The following is a 16,918-nucleotide window of genomic DNA, read 5'->3' as shown; positions in this document are numbered from 1 at the left end:
TTAAGTAATGTTGATGTGAACAGCAAGGCGATCACAAGTTGAACTTGTTTTCTCTCTTTCTCCTTATTAATGAACAATTGTTTTGGTCTGGTCTCAGTTGCTTTTTATCACGTGATCTCGCAGTTCCCACGTTAGCTCCGCTACACTGTGCGACACTCCAGATGAGTGCCTGCGATAGATCAGGAAGCTGCTAACTCCAAACAGCAGAATGCCTGTTATCATAATTCCAATTATGTAGATGTCTTCAACATCCTCAACGGAAAGGATCGACAGGCACACGATCCTCCACTTCTCCCAGGAGTCCATCGTGTATCCGGCTGCAAACGTTCCATCAGGGCAGGCGGGCTCTCCTTTGCCCAGTCTCCTTGTCGAGAAAATTTGGTCAATTGCGTTGAGAGACCAGCTAATCAAATCCATGGTATTAGTTTTTGGACAGAAATGCAGAGAGAGGCTCCGATAGATCAGACAGAGACAGCACAAGACAATGAGTAGCAGGCAGGGCAGATAGGGGCAGGGAGGGAGCGAGAGAAAAAGCGTCCGCCTTCGTTGAGACCCTACCCGTATTCCGGTTTAAAGCAAGAGTTCAGGATCATCTCATGAATTTGATTGGCTTGCCACAACTGCTGATCTCCAACACTACCCCAATGCAGCTCAGAGACAGCAGAAGAAGAAGAATCCACTCTCATCCAAGGATGTCGAATCCAACAGAGGAGAAACAGGGAGGAAACAAAAGACCCGGCCAGAACTCCTCGCTGGTGAAACCCCATGGCAGTTTCTTCGTCTGGTCTCTCCTCAAATATCTGCCGCTAGACAACAGCAAGGCAGGAATCTCTCCACAGATGAAGAGTTGTATCCTCAACCCAAACAGAATATCAAGCTCTCACAGCACAATTCTCCGCAAAATATCAAGCTTTTCTGCACAGTCCACCGAGAGATTAGCACTAGCACTCCACCACATGCCTGGCTTTGACCTCTTGCGCAGTGAAACGGAAACATCTGGAAACGCACGTACTAGACAGGCTCTGATTGGACGCGAGGTACTGCAGTATGACTGCAGTATGTAAATAGTATCGTGAGATTACCACATGAAATCACTGATTTCATAGCTGTTTTATTCCCAGTGTCACCTGAAACTTTACAGATGATTCAAAATAAACACAGAGACCTTATTTGAAATGGCAGACTCTTCTAGGTATCGTAGATCTATGTCTACTTTTCTTCTGATATCAGAGTGCTACTTCATTGCTGATTTAAATTTATTTTCTTTAGGGAAAACACCAATGGCAATAAAAGTATAATATAGAATATCATTTTTTGTGTGTTTTACATAAGTTTCACACTGAAGCTCTATTGACATGGGTTACACATGCATTGAGTAACATTAACAGTAAACGTTCCACCTGAATTAAGTGAATTAAATTATTCTTTCTCAGTCCAGAGCTGAGGCAGTCCAGTAAGAGGCAGCAAACATTCTTTCATTTTATAGTTATAGTTTACTAATGTATGTAAGACTTGCCACAGTATGAGCAGTGGTTACACAAGCCTCAAAACCAGCCACAGCTCAGCCCTGACCAAGAGAGATTGTCCTTTATTGACCAATCAATGGACTGCAGTGTTTCTAGCTCCACATTTTAGTAAAACATCTGTGTGCTAGGTTCTCCACTAAACGTGGTAGCCAAGTGGCCGGAGGGGACGCACGACTCATTAATATTCCATAACAGTAGCGTGGGCGCACTGCAGAGCCGGAGTCAACTCCTCGATAAGTAAACTGCGTTAAATAAATCTAAACAAAGTAGGCTATTAAATGACTAACATTTTGGTATGGTTCTTGTTCTATGTGACAAAAGTTATCCCCTCAATACCTTATTTATAACCCTACTGACCACATTTTCTTGACCTAAACGTAAAGAATTGTGACTTGATCAACTACCAGGCATAGGCTATTAGGTTATGGATGAATAAAAGATTATTTTTTTATTATCATCATCATTAGGCATAGGCTACATATTGAGAATTTTATTCAAACCTCAGCCGAAGGCCGTTTGTCAACGGCGATGCTGTTGACTGCCTCCGTGTTCTTCTTCCAGACAACGTTTTTATGGGCTCCTTTAATGCCAGTTTTTAAACTTCCAAAAAGCACGTTTTTATTTACCTCCACCTCAGACGTGAGGGTGTCGATTTCCAGCTTGGGAAAGTTTCTCTTCTTTGTAATGTTTCTCCTCTCCATGTTGTGACCTCAAAGGGCGAGGCCTCTGAACCACGAATATTTAAGGCGTGACATGCTAATGTTGATTGATTTCAGCCACCGCATTTATCAATGCCTGATCATTCGTACGCTGGAATTGGTCAGATACGAACGTTTCATGAAACACACGTGTGTCCTGTCGTAAGATGAATCCTGCGCTCAGATATGCCCCTTTTCCATGCAAGATTGATAAATGTGGGCCACTATGTTTTTGGGTTGTCCGTCCGTCCTTCCATCCAATTCTTGTGAATGAGAATGCCATATGTATTTCTTTAAATTTCGCACAAATGCCCACTTGGACTCAAGGATGAACTGATAAGATTTTGGTGGTCATAGGTCAACGGTCAAGGTCACTGTGAACTTGTCTCTCATTCTTATGAACGCAATATTTCAAGTACATTTTCAAATTTTGCACAAATGTTCATGGATGCAACAAACTTAATTAATTAATGCATTTTACTTTTTAAAATAAAAAGGCTGCAGACCATTTGTTATTAAATAGTATGTAGTTATATACTGTTTCTGTTGAAATATTACAGTATGCAATCACTGGACTCTACACTGACATAAATATCCTACAGAAGATTAGTGTGTGCATCCGCAGAGGGATACAATCTGACCGGTTTTAAAGCATGGGTATGGAAGCATTTTGGCTGGAAGGTTGAAGGTAAAGGGGACCTAGACAAGAGCTAGATGGTATGCAAATAAATTAATTTGTTAATTTAATTATGAATTGCTGCAAATACAGTATGCTATGTTTTAAAAGCAGCAAATAGTCACACAGTGAGAAAAATAAATCATGTATAGAAATCAAAAAATTTGATGCATTGTGAAGCATCGATAATCATTTATCAAGTTATTGCCCTCTGAATCATAATCATAATCAAATCAAATCATGAGGTGCCTGGAAATTCCCACACCTATTGCAAATATTACAGCTCTTCTCTCCTTTATTTATGAATCATAAAGTGACCTTCATTAAGAACAGTTAGCATCACTAACAGTTCTATTTCATATTGCAATTCAGAAAATCTTGACTGGTCTTGGTGCTTTGCTCAGTGCAGGATTGTTGGGGGAGCAGGGGGGCTGTGCAGCTTAATTACTGGTAAATAGCACTCTCGCACAGCAGGCTACAGTGTCATATGAACAGTAGTTGGATCACCACAGAGACTTGAACTGCATTTTGCAACAAACCTGGGGGCTGAATATAAAGGTTGATCTTTTGCCCAACAGCCTGTCTATTTTTTGTCTCCATAATGATATGTTATTGTAGATGCGCTCAAAGAAAGACTTTATCTATTTGTCCTCCATCTTTAATTGTTGCGCTACCATCAGCCTTCAGCCAGTGGCTATGCTCACAAATTATTGTTTCTGTCACAGCCCAGGACCTTTGCAACAGACCCCGCAGTAAAAGAGGACATATCCTCAAAAGCTACTTTTTCCCAATAATATGGATAGTGCCTAAAAATAATAGCTTAATAATTGAAATCAAGATGCCCAGTCCTACAGAGGCCTCCATATCTGATTAGCTGCTGTTGACCTGCCTGCAGAGTTTATGTTAACATATTTGTCATCCACTTTGTTCACGCACAACTGCAGCACTACAAGCTGAACTGTATACTGCCATTTAAGCATGAAAGGTGAATTGATCCAGTTGTAATTCCCTCTCTCCTTCCCTCCTATCTTTTTTGTTTCCTTTACTCCTTATCCCTTATTTTCTTTCCTTTTCCCCACCTCCCCTTTTGCTTTATCTCTTACCGGTCCTTCTTACCATCGTTCCTTTATTCTGTCATCCTCTGTCATCCATTACACATCACCCTCCAAAGCAAACACACACACACCCCTCCAGCATTTTATGTACTGTCCTTGCCAACTGTGTGAGGAGGATGAGTGCAGAGATACCCAGAGGCATTCTGCACTGAGCTTCTTTGTCTTTGTGTCGTACCATAAATTAACTTGTGTGTCTAATTCACTAGTGGTCCATTTGATTGGATAGCACGTGCAGAGATGGTGGGTGGAGGCCAGCGTCAGCCTATCCCAGAGCAGCATACCCCTCAGGCTGTCAGCGAGTAGCATTGCCATAGTGATGTCATCCTCAAGCTGTGAGCCCGCCTCCGTTGGACAAAGCATACTGATTACTGGAAGAGAGGAGAGAGAGGAGTGATGATGAATCTGATGATGAGGATACAAGCCCTGGGCAAACTGATAGCAGATTTTCATTCCGCCTCACCAATCAGCTTCCAAACACATTCTGCCAGGAATTGCTCTGACATGACTTCACCTCATCTGGCTGGCTGTTGTTTTCTATTGAAATCACTGATTTGTTGATCAGACCGGTACCATGCAAAGACATTTTGCAGGGCAGGTGCTTGAGCACCACCTGGAGTCTAACTTAGCAGGTGCCTGGATCAGACTGAGATGATAATGATAATAATAATAATAATAATAATAATAATAATAATAACAATAATGATAATAATAATAATAATAATAATAATAATGATGATGATGATGATGATAATGATAAAACAATTATAATACTACTACTAATAATAATCAGCAACCTGAAAAGCAGGGTCAGGTTCGGCCCACTTGACATGCTGCTGTATTGTGCTATTGCCTATTCAAGTGCTGGAATTTGTTATTTACGTGACAATGCCTGAATGGCACACAGGCTGAGCACACGCTGCTGTGCGAGCGCCGTGTTTGACTGTGCATAACAGCAGTCTTTTGATGGTCATTTACACACTGTCCATGACAATAACTATGCCAGGTAAAAAACTGTGTCAGGCTTGGGTCCGGTTCGGACTTGAAAATCATAAAGTCTGTCGGATTCGGGCTGGGCTCGGTTATAATTGTCTCAGACATGGATTGGGGTCGGGTTCGGTCAGGAAAATAAAGCCCAAGCCGCGCTCTAAAGAAAGCAGTTGGGTAACAAACAAACGTCATTTCTAGCAGACAGGGTTGCTTTTATTAGTGTTAGTCAGTCAAGTCTGAAGTCCTCAAATTTGCAACTGGAATCGGTCTCAAGTCAAGTAATCTGAGTTAAACTGGAGGGAATGATGAGTCTATTTTATGAAGTCAGTTTTGCTTATTTAAATTCTTTTTTTTTTTTCATTTTTTCTCTATTCCCACAATTTTGAAATTCTACTGAAACAACCCTTCCCAGCACTGTGGGGAATAATTTAGAAATTGTGACTATCACAATTGATAATCTCAGAAATTTCCTTTTTCACATGTGGCCTTGATAAAAAGTTATATAGTAGCACAGTTTTAATGAATTATCCGTATAATTAACAATAATAATAATCATCATCATCATCAATCATCATCATAGTAATAATGGTAATAAAAGTAATAAGAATTAATTATCTTTGTCCTTATATTAGGATTGATTTTGCTGACACATTTGTTTTGTCGATGTTTAGGAGCTAGGCCTTTAGGTTTGACTAGAAATTTGAGGTTGAACCTAAAAATTTAATTTGTATAACTAATAACTCTAATTAATAATATTTTTTTGTGTGATAAACCATATCAGTGATTTGGCCAGCCATGTGGTAAAGCTTTTACCATTACAGATTCATACACACAGACATGAATATGCTGCTCTGATGGTGTCATGATGTTTTTTTATAAACGGGCTCCTACTGCATGTCTAAGCAGAGGGGCTCATCTGGTAATCTCTGGTGACTTGTTTCTGCCATTGCTTTGTCATCATTGCCCAGATGGCACTCATGTCAAATGGTCCAGTGGGAACACACTGTGTGTGTGCATGCCCTTAGGGCTATTCATGAGGTATGTGGTTAGGGTTACAGAGGTTAAGGGGAGCTAATTTCATGGCTTTTTATTTGTGCTGGTCTCAGGAGAGGAGCTCTCTATAAGCATTATCACTTCCAGCTGGTTCTAATGGGACAGACGGGATGGGACGGACACAGGCACACACACACAAACAGATACCATTCAGGGCCCTACATCAAAATAGTCTCTCATTTGATTATCTACCTCTTTTTTTTTAAATGCTCATTTACATAGCTTTTATACATATATGTATATTGTACTGTGATGGTATTGTAGTTGTATTTTTCTTTGCAATAATTCTGTCATATGTAACATGGACATTTATAGTCTCTTTCAAATGTCTTGTCTCTCCTCCTTTTGAATTTATAGCTTTTCCCTATCCTATATGTTAATGCTCAAGTATAAAAAGATATTTTAGACAATAAAACTCTTTCCAACTTTGTCAAGAGTTTGCATTTGTCCCTTTCCTGACTTTTAGTGCTGAAACACAAGTTACATGAAATCACTAAAGGGTTCACTTCCCGATTTTGTCATTGTGGACAATAATGTCCCCACACTGGATTTGGAAAGACTACAAAACAATACGAGCTGTTTGATCATAATTTATGACTGCAACAGTTCAGATCTTTGTTATATTAGAATAAGGAAAAATAAAAGAGTTTCAGTCAGAGAAACCAGCGTGACTTTTTGGAGAGTATGAACCCCAAACTTTCCAGGCTCACAAAGTGGAACTACAGAGACCCATCCTTGACATTCTCTCTTCAGTTTTTCACTCTTCTGTTTCACTGTTGTTCAGCAGTTGTCTACCATTCAGATTGTTGATGGTTAAGTCCCTACAGCCCCTATCATCTACGTGTCAAAGTGTGAATGTTTATCTGATGAGCAGATGACACCTTGTATGGTATCCTCTGCCACTATTGTATGAACTCATGTTGTAAAGCACCTTGAGTGGTGGCAAAGACTACAGAAGGGCTATTTTAATGCAGTTCATTGACCATTGCTGATTTTCTTCTTGAGAGGGTTATCTAAGTGGGCAGATTGAATGAAACTTTCTGAGTGCATTCAGAGTCTCAGAGGATAAACCCTTGCAGAGACACTGTTTGGTTCCATCCTAAGGTCAAAATGTCAAAATTACATACCAGATATCTCATGTCAGAATGCCGTGACATTTACTTTGTGCACTAATGCTTAAAAGAGAAAAAAAAGAGTTTTGATTTCAATGACCCTTACACCATTTCCCAGCAGTCCTTGAGACTTTCTATCTTGTTTCTAATTTTTCTTTTCTGTTCCATAGGTGCATCTAAGGTCAGCAGAGCGTCTTCGAGACTTGTGCTGTGCCAACAGGGGTACTTTCATCAAGGTAGGCCAGCACCTTGGTGCTCTGGACTACCTGCTGCCTGAGGAGTACACATCTACATTGAAGGTACTCCACAGCCGAGCTCCTCAGAGCAGCATGGAGGAGATTCAGCAGGTCATCAGAGAAGACCTCGGCAAGGAGGTAATTTAGAATGGAATGGGTTTGTAACAGAATGGTAATAGTTGTGATTCTGTTATTATTCAAGTGAGCACAAAACAGTTTGTAGGTAATCTTTACCCCTAAATAATATCAGTGATAATCTGTCTCAATCAGAGGTCTTCAACAGGGGGTCCGCGACCCTTGAGGGGTCATGACATTTTTGGTTGATTAGAATTTTTTTTTTACAGTTTTGGTTTCATGTAGCAGCATTCTGCAGCCTCTCTCCTGCTCTCTGCATGTCAGGGCTGACCTTCTCCTCACAGCGAACTTACTTACTTATGGCAGTCCATCAACTTCGATGATGACATTGCTCCAGAAATTAAGTTCTGGTTATTGGGGTGCTTTCCGCCTATGTATAGCCATGTGGCTGTGCAGGCTGATGCGAGATCTGCAGATTTTGCTGCAAAACAGGCAGGGATATCCAGCTCCAGCAGGGGGAGGCCCTGCAGCACGTTGGTGCCTCTGTGCATGCTGCTGAATCCTCCTCTCTGTGTCTTGCTCCCGAAGATGAGCTATTCCCTGTTGGCAGGTGGCACGCCAGGTGTTGCGGGCAGCCGCAAGGGGCTCAAGTGTGGGTGGACTGATGTTGCACTTCTTCAGGAGAATTTTGAGGTGATCCTTGAAGCGCTTCTTCTGGCCCCTAGCAGACCTGTGGCCTTCTAAAAGCTGGCCATAAAAGATCTCTCTGGGAAGGCGATGGGCAGGCATACGGATCATATGCCCAACCCAGTGGAGATGTTTGCGCGCAAGGAATACTGCAATGCTGGGTGTGTGGGTCCGTTCATCAATGTCCACATATGGCACCCTGTCTTCCCAGGAGACACCCAGGATCCTCTGCAGGCAGTGGATATGGAAGGCCTCTAGAGTTAGCACAGGGTGCTACCAACAAAGCACACAGACAGACAGACAGACAGACAGACAGACACGCACACACACACACACACACACACACACACACACACACATACACACACACAAACAGAGCTGGCCCAAGGCATAAGCAAACTAAGCACCTGCTTAGGGCCCCGTGACCACTAGGGGGCCCCCAAGAGCAATTCACTTAAAAAGAGAAAAAAAGAAAAAAGTAATTAATTTTTTTTCCATGTGTTAGTGATGATGATTCATATATTATCAAATGAACGCTCTTGTACAAAAAGACAGTATTATGATAACAGAGTGTAGCTGAAGTCATCCGTAGGACCCTATTATAATCGCACTGTTTATTAGGGCCCGAGCGACGACGAAGTCGTCCGCATAGGACCCTATTGTAATCGCGCTGTTTATTAGGGCCCGAGCGATGAAGAAGTCATCCATGAGGACCCTATTGTAATCGCACTGTTTATTAGGGCCTGAGCGACAATGAAGTCGTCCGTGAGGACCCTATTGTATTTGCGCTGTTTATTAGGGCCCGAGCGACGATGAACTCGTCCGCGTAGGACCCTATTGAAATCGTGCTGTTTAGTATTATTTATTATTCTTGCGACATTTCGTGCCCCAATTTCGCCCCTTTCCCAAATTTCACAATGCTTCTAACTTTCCACATTTGTCCGGCCACATCCGAAATTCAATATTTTTGGCTGGTTGCACATGGTCGACGCGAAATGCCGAAATAGCGCCCCGTACAAATTTTCAAAAACACCTCCCCATTGGGGTTAGTTTGTCGTAGGCAAACAAAATTTAGTACACACATGTATCATACCAAGACGCACAAAAAAGTCTCTTGACATCATGGTAAAATCCCAACAGGAAGTCAGCCATTTTGTTTTGAATTTTTTCATTACAGCGATTTCCACAACATAAATTTGAGCAAACTCCTCCTAGGGATTTTGTCCGATCGACTTCAAATTGGTTACAGACCATCCTGAGAACATGCTGATCAAAAGTTATTAAAAGCTTTTCTCTATGTCAAGGGGCGTGGCCGCTAGGGCATGACAAATTTTGGCGACTTTTCATTTTCTTGCCATCGAATTTCAAACTGATCTCCCGCCCACATACTTGACCTCAGCAGCTTCAAAGTTGCTGGACATGATGATGCCTCCCCCCTGAACACCCTGATATGTTAATGTCCCACCTTACTCATAGCGCCCCCAGTGGTAACAGGAAGTGACCAGTTTTTACTTTAACATGTACTAATGCCACAAACTTGACTGCATCAACTTCATTCCACTTCTAATGGATGCAGAACAATGTGCTGAAGCTACCTTATGAACGCTGTGAAGCTACGTCTAATGGTGTCCATGTGGCGGCGTGGCGACTATCTCGCTACTAAATACGTTTGGCATTTTGATGGCTTCGTGGACCTCATCTCCTCATGAAAATTGATACACAGTTCGAGAATGACCAGCTCTTACATCTGATAGGGGTGTCGCCCATGGGGGGGACATAATGCCTCTATAGCGCCCCCTTGAAATTTTCAAAAACCCCTCCCCATAGGGTTTTTTTTGGAGTAGGAAGATGACAATAGGTACACATGTGTATGTTGTCCAGACGCACATAAAAGTCTCTGGCACCAATGGTCTACTCCAAACAGGAAGTCGGCCATTTTGATTTTGACTTGTCATTTTGGCATGATTTCCACATGTTGTATTTTAACGAACTAGTCCTAGGGATTTCATCCAATCGACTTCAAATTTTTTACAGATCATCCAGAGACCATGCTGATCAAAAGTTATTAAAAGCTTTTGTCTATGTCAAGGGGCGTGGCCGCTATGGCGCTGCCATTTTTGATGTATCGCCATGCATATTCAAGCAGCTCTCTCTCCCACATAATTCATCCAAACTGCTTCAGAATTTCTGTACATGATAAAAGCCCCACCCTCAATGCCTCCATATGCTCGTAGGCAATCTTGCTCATGGCGCCCTCTTGTGGAAACAGGAAATGCAATATTTTACACTGACAAACACCAACCTCAAGCTAACTACATTTTGTGGCCACACGATGATCAAGTTGATGAATCTCCACAGTGACACACGTGTCCTGTCATGTTGCAGGCTGCCGCGGCGGTGGTGGCGACTTTTCATCCTTCGCCACGGAACATCAACTTGGTATAAATCCTTCATGCATTGTACGATTTGCTCGAAATTTCACATGTGTGATGAGGGTCCACCCCTGAACACACCTTGCCACATCTGGTTACGCTCGTAGCGCCACCTGGTGGATGAATGAAACATTGCGTTTTTTCACTCCTGCCAGGTTGTTTCTCCCTTTTCGCTTCACGCCACAGCCCCCACGTGCCTCAGGCCCCCACGGTTGCATGGGGGAGCGAGGGCCCGATCACAGCTTCTTGCAGCTTTAATTATTATTATTATTCCGACATTTCGTGTCCCAATTTCGCCCCTTTCCCAAATTTCAAAATGCTTCTAACTTTCCACATTCGTCTGGCCGCATCCGAAATTCGATATTTTTGGGCGGTTGCACATGGTCGACGAGAAATGCCGAAATAGCGCCCCCTACAAATTTTCAAAAACCCCTTCCCATTGATAGATAGATAGATAGATAGATAGATAGATAGATAGATAGATAGATATACTGTATTTAATCCCCAGGGGGGAAATTTAAAATGTCCTCAGCAGCAGGGGCAATAATGACAAAAAAAGACACAGATCACAAGAACACAGGACACATACTGACACAAGAAAAATCCTAGAAGTACATAAGATCACAAGGTGTGAATAAAGGGTATAAAAAGGTGTATAAAAAAACAGTACAATAAATAGGAAGAATGGTTCAAAGTGCATATGAGTTTGATCGGAGGGAGGAGTTGTACAGTTGTATTGCTGTGGGTATGAATGATTTTTTGTAGCGCTCTTTTGAACAGCGGGGGAGTCTGTATCTGGTGCTGAATGTGCTCTTGAGTGTGTCCAGTGTTTTATGGAGAGGATGGGTGGTGTTGTATATGATCCTATTGAATTTGGCCTGGATTCTGTCCTCCACCACCTCCTCAAGAGTGCTCAGCTTCAGGCCAACAATAGACTGGGCCTTCTTAACCAGCTTGTTGAGTCTATTGGCATCCTTTTTCTTAACACCTGCCCCCCAGCACACCACGGCAAAGAAAAGAGTGCTAGCTACAACAGTCTGGTAAATCATTTGCAGCATCTTGTTGCATACATTAAAGGACCTGAGCCTTCTCAAAAAATACAGCCGACTCAGGCCCTTCTTGTACACTGCCTCTGTGTTTGTGGACCATTCAAGTTTATTGTCCAGTAGGACACCCAGGTATTTGTACTGCTCCACAATCTCCACGTCACTCCCACTGATACAGACAGGAGAAGCTTGGGGCTTTTGCTTCGTGTAGTCCACCACAATCTCCTTTGTTTTTGCTACGTTGAGTAGCAAACAGTTTTCCTCGCTCCACTGCACAAATTTGTCTATCACCCCCCCTGTACTCCTCTTCTTGACCCCCCTCCACACACCCAACCATGTGGATGTGGATGTGGCATGACTCTGAGCTGTACTTAAAGTCAGATGTGTACTTGGTGAAGAGGAAAGGGGAGAGCACCATTCCCTGGGGGCCCCCGATGTTAGAGGTCAGACGTTCAGACACACAGTTCTGCAGCCTAACAAACTGCGGTCTGCCCATCACCATCAGGTAGTCCCCAGTCCATGAGACCAGAGGAGCCTCCACCTGCATGTTCTCCAATTTGGCCTTTAACAGACTGGGTTGGATTGTATTAAAGGCACTTGAAAAATCAAAGAACATGATCCTCACTGTGGTGTTGGGTCTGTCCAGTGAAGAGTATGCCCTCTGCAGCATGTAAATAATTGCGTCCTCCACACCTACATGGGGCTGATATGCAAATTGCAGGGGGTCAGCTGATGATCGCACCTGTGGCCTGAGGTATACCAGGACCAATCTCTCCATCACCTTCATGATATGCGAGGTCAGCGCAATTGGTCTAAAGTCATTTAAGCCTACAGGATGCACCTTCTTGGGCACTGGTACCAGGCATGATGTTTTCCAGAGGGAGGGGACTCTCTGTAGGTGAAGACTCATATTAAAAAGATGTTGCAATACTTCACACAGCTGACTGGCACATGCCTTCAAGACACGAGGGCTGATGCCATCTGGCCCTGCGGCCTTCCTCTGGTTGAGTTTAGAGAGTTCTCGTCTCACCTGGTCAGCTGTGATGTTTGGCCCAGTGGATGTTGAGACAGGTTCTGTGGTGGGTGTCAGCATGTGGGTGGATGACGAGGGGGACAGAAGGGGCAGGCGAGGATCTGAGTGGGATGGGCTACAGGGATAGATTAGGGGTGCCGGGGGGGATGGAAATGCCCCCAGGTCACAGCTCAGTGAGACAGTAGTGGAATGGCTGCTGCTGGTGAGTGTGCCTGAGTCAAACCTGTTGAAAAACTGATTCAGCTCATTAGCCCGCTGTACATTTCCCTCAGCTGCCTCGCCTTTCCTCTTCAATCCAGTGATCTCTCTCATCCCACTCCACACATCTCTGACCTTACTCCTCTGTAATTTCTCCTCCAGTTTCCTCCTATAGGCATTTTTACTCTCCCTAAGTCTCTGTTTGAGTTCATTCTGTACATGTTTTAATTTTTCTTGGTCCCCTGACCTAAAGGCCCGCTTTTTTTCATTCAATAGGGCCTTCAGGTCACTGGTGACCCTTGGTTTATTATTTGGGTAACACCGGATCTCTTTGGTGGGGATACAAGTGTCAACACAGAATTTAATGTACTCAGAGACACAGTCTGTGATGCTGTCTATGTCCTCCCCATGTGGCTGATAGAGGGCATTCCAGTCAGTGGCCTCCAGAGCCCCACGCAGGGACTCAGTGGCCTCAGGAGACCATTTTCTCACTGTTCTTGTTGTGATCGGTAACTGCTTAACAACCGGTCTATATTTTGGAGTGAGCAGAACTAAATTGTGGTCTGAAGTGCCAAGTGGGGGGAGAGCAGTGGAGCTGTAGGCATCTTTGATATTTGCATACAACAGGTCCAAAGTTTTGTCTCCCCTGGTTGTGCACTCCACATATTGGTGAAAGGTGGGAAGTGCAGAGGAAAGTGAGACGTGGTTGAAGTCTCCTGTGATGGTGATGAAAGCGTCAGGATGCCTTGTTTGTAGGCGTGCCGTTACGCCGTGGATGACATCACACGCCGCTTCAGCATTCCCGGAAGGGGGAATGTAAACAGTGACAGCAATCACTGAAGTGAATTCCCTTGGGAGGTAATGTGGACGAATATGTTCGGGCTGCATACTCGCTCCTTGACAGTGATGTGCCCCGGATTACACCACCTGGAGTTTATGAACACGGTGAGTCCCCCACCTTTCTTTTTTCTGCTCGCGGTGGTGTCTCTGTCCGCCCGGACTGTGTGAAAGCCAGGTATAGTCATGTTGGAGTCTGGTATCTGTTCATGTAGCCATGACTCTGTGAAGCACATCATACTGCATTCTTTGTATTCCCTTTGTGTCTTGACAAGCGATTCCAGTTCATCAGTTTTGTTGACCAGGGACCTTACATTTCCTGTGATGATTATAGGGATGCAGGGTTTAAATCTCCTTTTCTTCATCCTCCGTTTAACACCCGCTCTGCAGCCTCGCCGTCTCCTTCTCAGCTCCTCCGGGATGCTGAGCTTCACTCCAAACACCGTTGTCGGCCTCAGAGTGATCAGCTGATCTCGTGTGTAGGAGACATCGGCTGTGTAGCATGCATGGCCTCCTGTTACCAGGAGTGCCCCGATCAGGATGAATAAAATGCATCCTAGCCCCTGGATACGCATCTTGGCAAGATATATTGTCCCTGATACTCAGCATTTCTGGTACACGAAGAACTTTGACGATAGACAACGTTTAAAACAACAAAAATCGACGTAGAAGACACAGAGAAGGGAGCTGCTGTGACAGGCTGCGGCTTGCCACGGCGCCTCAAATTCTTCCCAGACACAGGGTTAGTTTGTCGTAGGCAAACAAAATTTGGTACGCACATGTATCATACGAAGACGCACAAAAAAGTCTCTTGACGTCATGGTAAAATCCCAACAGGAAGTCGGCCATTTTGTTTTGAATTTTTTCGTCGCTAGGGCGTGACAAATTTTGGCGACTTTTCGTTTTCTTGCCATCGAATTTCGAATGGCTCTCCCGCCCATATACTTTTTTTAAATTTTTTTTATTAATGCTTAACAAACATGACAAAACAAGACAGGTGGGGCACGGTTACACAAAGACACATGACATGACGCAACAATACTAGTGACTGAGTGAGTGTGTGTGAGTGAGTGAGTGAGTGAGTGAGTGTGTGTGTGTGTGTGTGTGTGTGTGTGTGTGTGTGTGTGTGTGTGTGTGTGTGTGTGCGTGCGTGTGTGTTTGTATTATGGCTCCAAAGGAATCGATGGTAAAATAACCATAATAACAATAATAATAATAATAATAACAATAATAATAATAATAATAATAATAATAATAGTGGTAGTAGTAATAATAATCATCATCATCGAAATTGGAGGGATGGGGAGGAGAGGAGAAGAAAAAATATATACATACATATAAGTCCAATTTATTATATTAATATATAATAATTAATATGAATCAGAGTCAGAGGTTACCTCGGATCCCCCTGCGGCCGCAGCGTAGGCCGAACCCCGCCACACACACGCACGCACGCACGCACGCACGCACGCACGCAACCCCACCCCCCAATCCCTTATCCTCCTTCCTATTTTTTTTTCTTTCATTGTTATGTTTTTCTCTGTTTGTTTGTTTGCTTGTTTGTTTGTGTGTGTGTGTGTGTGTGTGTGTGTAAGTCTATCTCTGTGTAATGCATTAAAAACAAAGCGGGGAGTGCAGTGCGGGGCCAGTGCTACTGACCACCACAACATGCACGCCCCACTTGCCCTGTTCTTCTATGTTTTTTTTTTTTATTTTATTATTTTTTTCCCCCCTTTTTTTCTCTTTTTTCCTTCTTCCTTCTTTTGGTTGTTGTTGTTGTTGTCCCCCTCCCCCGCCCCCCCTTTCAAGCAGGGCCAGCCCACCCCAGCCCGCCGAGGATCCGAGGCAAAGCCCATGTAGTAGTAATAATAATAATAATAATAATAATAACAGTGATGACAATAATAATAATCATGTTGATGATGCAGAAACAAGGAGGCAATTACACTTATATAGGTATATTTTCTTCCCCTCTCCATTCAATGTTTATTTCTTCATAACATTAATAATAGTAATAATAATAATAATAATAAAGTAGTAATAATAAGCGGTGCCCGCTGAACAACAGTAACAACAACAGCAACAACAAACAAAACAAAAGCAACAAAAACAACAACAACAACAACAACAAAAAAAAGGGGGGCGTGTATTTATGAGTGAATGAATGAAGAGATGGATGAATGTTGAATTTGACAAAAGTATACTGGAGAGTGATCAGTGTATGGTTGGTAGACGGAAGAGAAGAAAGAGAAAAAAAAGTTAATGCAAATCTACTATATGGTTGGTTCTCAGGCAAAAAAAAAAAATTCGGATAGGTTAGGTCTGTAAAAAGTTAATTAGTGGTGACCAGATGGAGAGGGGTTCTGCTGTCGTGTGCTGGGCGGAATGTTCCATAGAGATGTGATCCATAAGCAAGTTTTTCCATTGTGTAATATTTGTGTTATTTTTTGATTTCCAGTTCATGAGGAAAGTTTTCTTGGCGATAGCTAGGGCTGTTAGGAGTAATTTATTGTTTGATTTGTTCAAGTTTATTGTTGATGTGTCACCGAGTAAGCAGAGTAAGGGGGATAGAGGGATGTGGCAGCCGAAGAAAGTTGAGAGTGACTTTATGACCTTGCTCCAAAATTGTTGAATGGGTGTGCAGTGCCAGATGGCGTGGATGTAAGTGTCTGGTTTGTTTTGGGTGCAGTTAGTACAAATTTCCTGTGAGAAACCCATTTTAAACATTTTCTGTCCTGTATAGTGAGTTCTGTGGAGTATGTTGTATTGAATTAGTTGTAGATTTGCATTTCTTGTCATGAGATAAATGTTTTGACAGATTTGGTTCCAGGAGTCGGCATCAGGAGCAATTGAGAGGTCATTTTCCCATTGTCTTGTGGGTAGAGACAGAGTTTCATTGGATTGGGACATTATTCTGTATATTTTGCTGAGGAGTTTTTTTGTGGAGCAGATGTTAACTAGTTTTGAGGTTGATGGTTGGTGACTGTGGTGCTGCAAGTGACCTGAATTGATGATTTAAGTTGTAGGTATTCCAGAAATTGATTGCTCCCAATGCCGTACTCCTGGACCAGGTGGGAGAATGGAGCCAGTCTATTGTCCAGAAAAATGTGTTGTAGATGAGTGATCCCTTTTTCTAACCATGTGCGGAAGCAAAGTGGTTTCTTGTTGATGAGAATGTCGGGGTTGTTCCAGGTCGGGGTGAATTTT

At 43.0% G+C, this 16,918-nt stretch overlaps 1 protein-coding gene across 11 annotated transcripts in view; it reads left to right on the top strand.

Moving 5' to 3' along the window:
• The window catches only part of adck1 (aarF domain containing kinase 1), a 443,325-nt gene that overhangs the window by 109,941 nt on the left and 316,466 nt on the right, over positions 1-16,918 (top strand). For all 11 annotated transcript variants that reach the window (XR_013493314.1, XM_078174854.1, XM_033643007.2 and 8 more), the window contains one exon: positions 7,338-7,541. Coding sequence is in view for 10 of the 11 variants with exons in the window: in XM_078174854.1 (XP_078030980.1) it covers positions 7,338-7,541 (204 nt within the window). In the remaining variant the exon portion in view is untranslated. The remainder of the gene's footprint in view (positions 1-7,337; positions 7,542-16,918) is intronic.

Source organism: Epinephelus lanceolatus, chromosome 15 (genome assembly GCF_041903045.1).
Source record: "Epinephelus lanceolatus isolate andai-2023 chromosome 15, ASM4190304v1, whole genome shotgun sequence".
NCBI classification, from domain to species: Eukaryota; Metazoa; Chordata; class Actinopteri; order Perciformes; family Serranidae; genus Epinephelus; species Epinephelus lanceolatus.
Note: the sequence above shows the minus strand (reverse complement) of the source record. Positions and strands in the feature narration are given on the sequence as shown.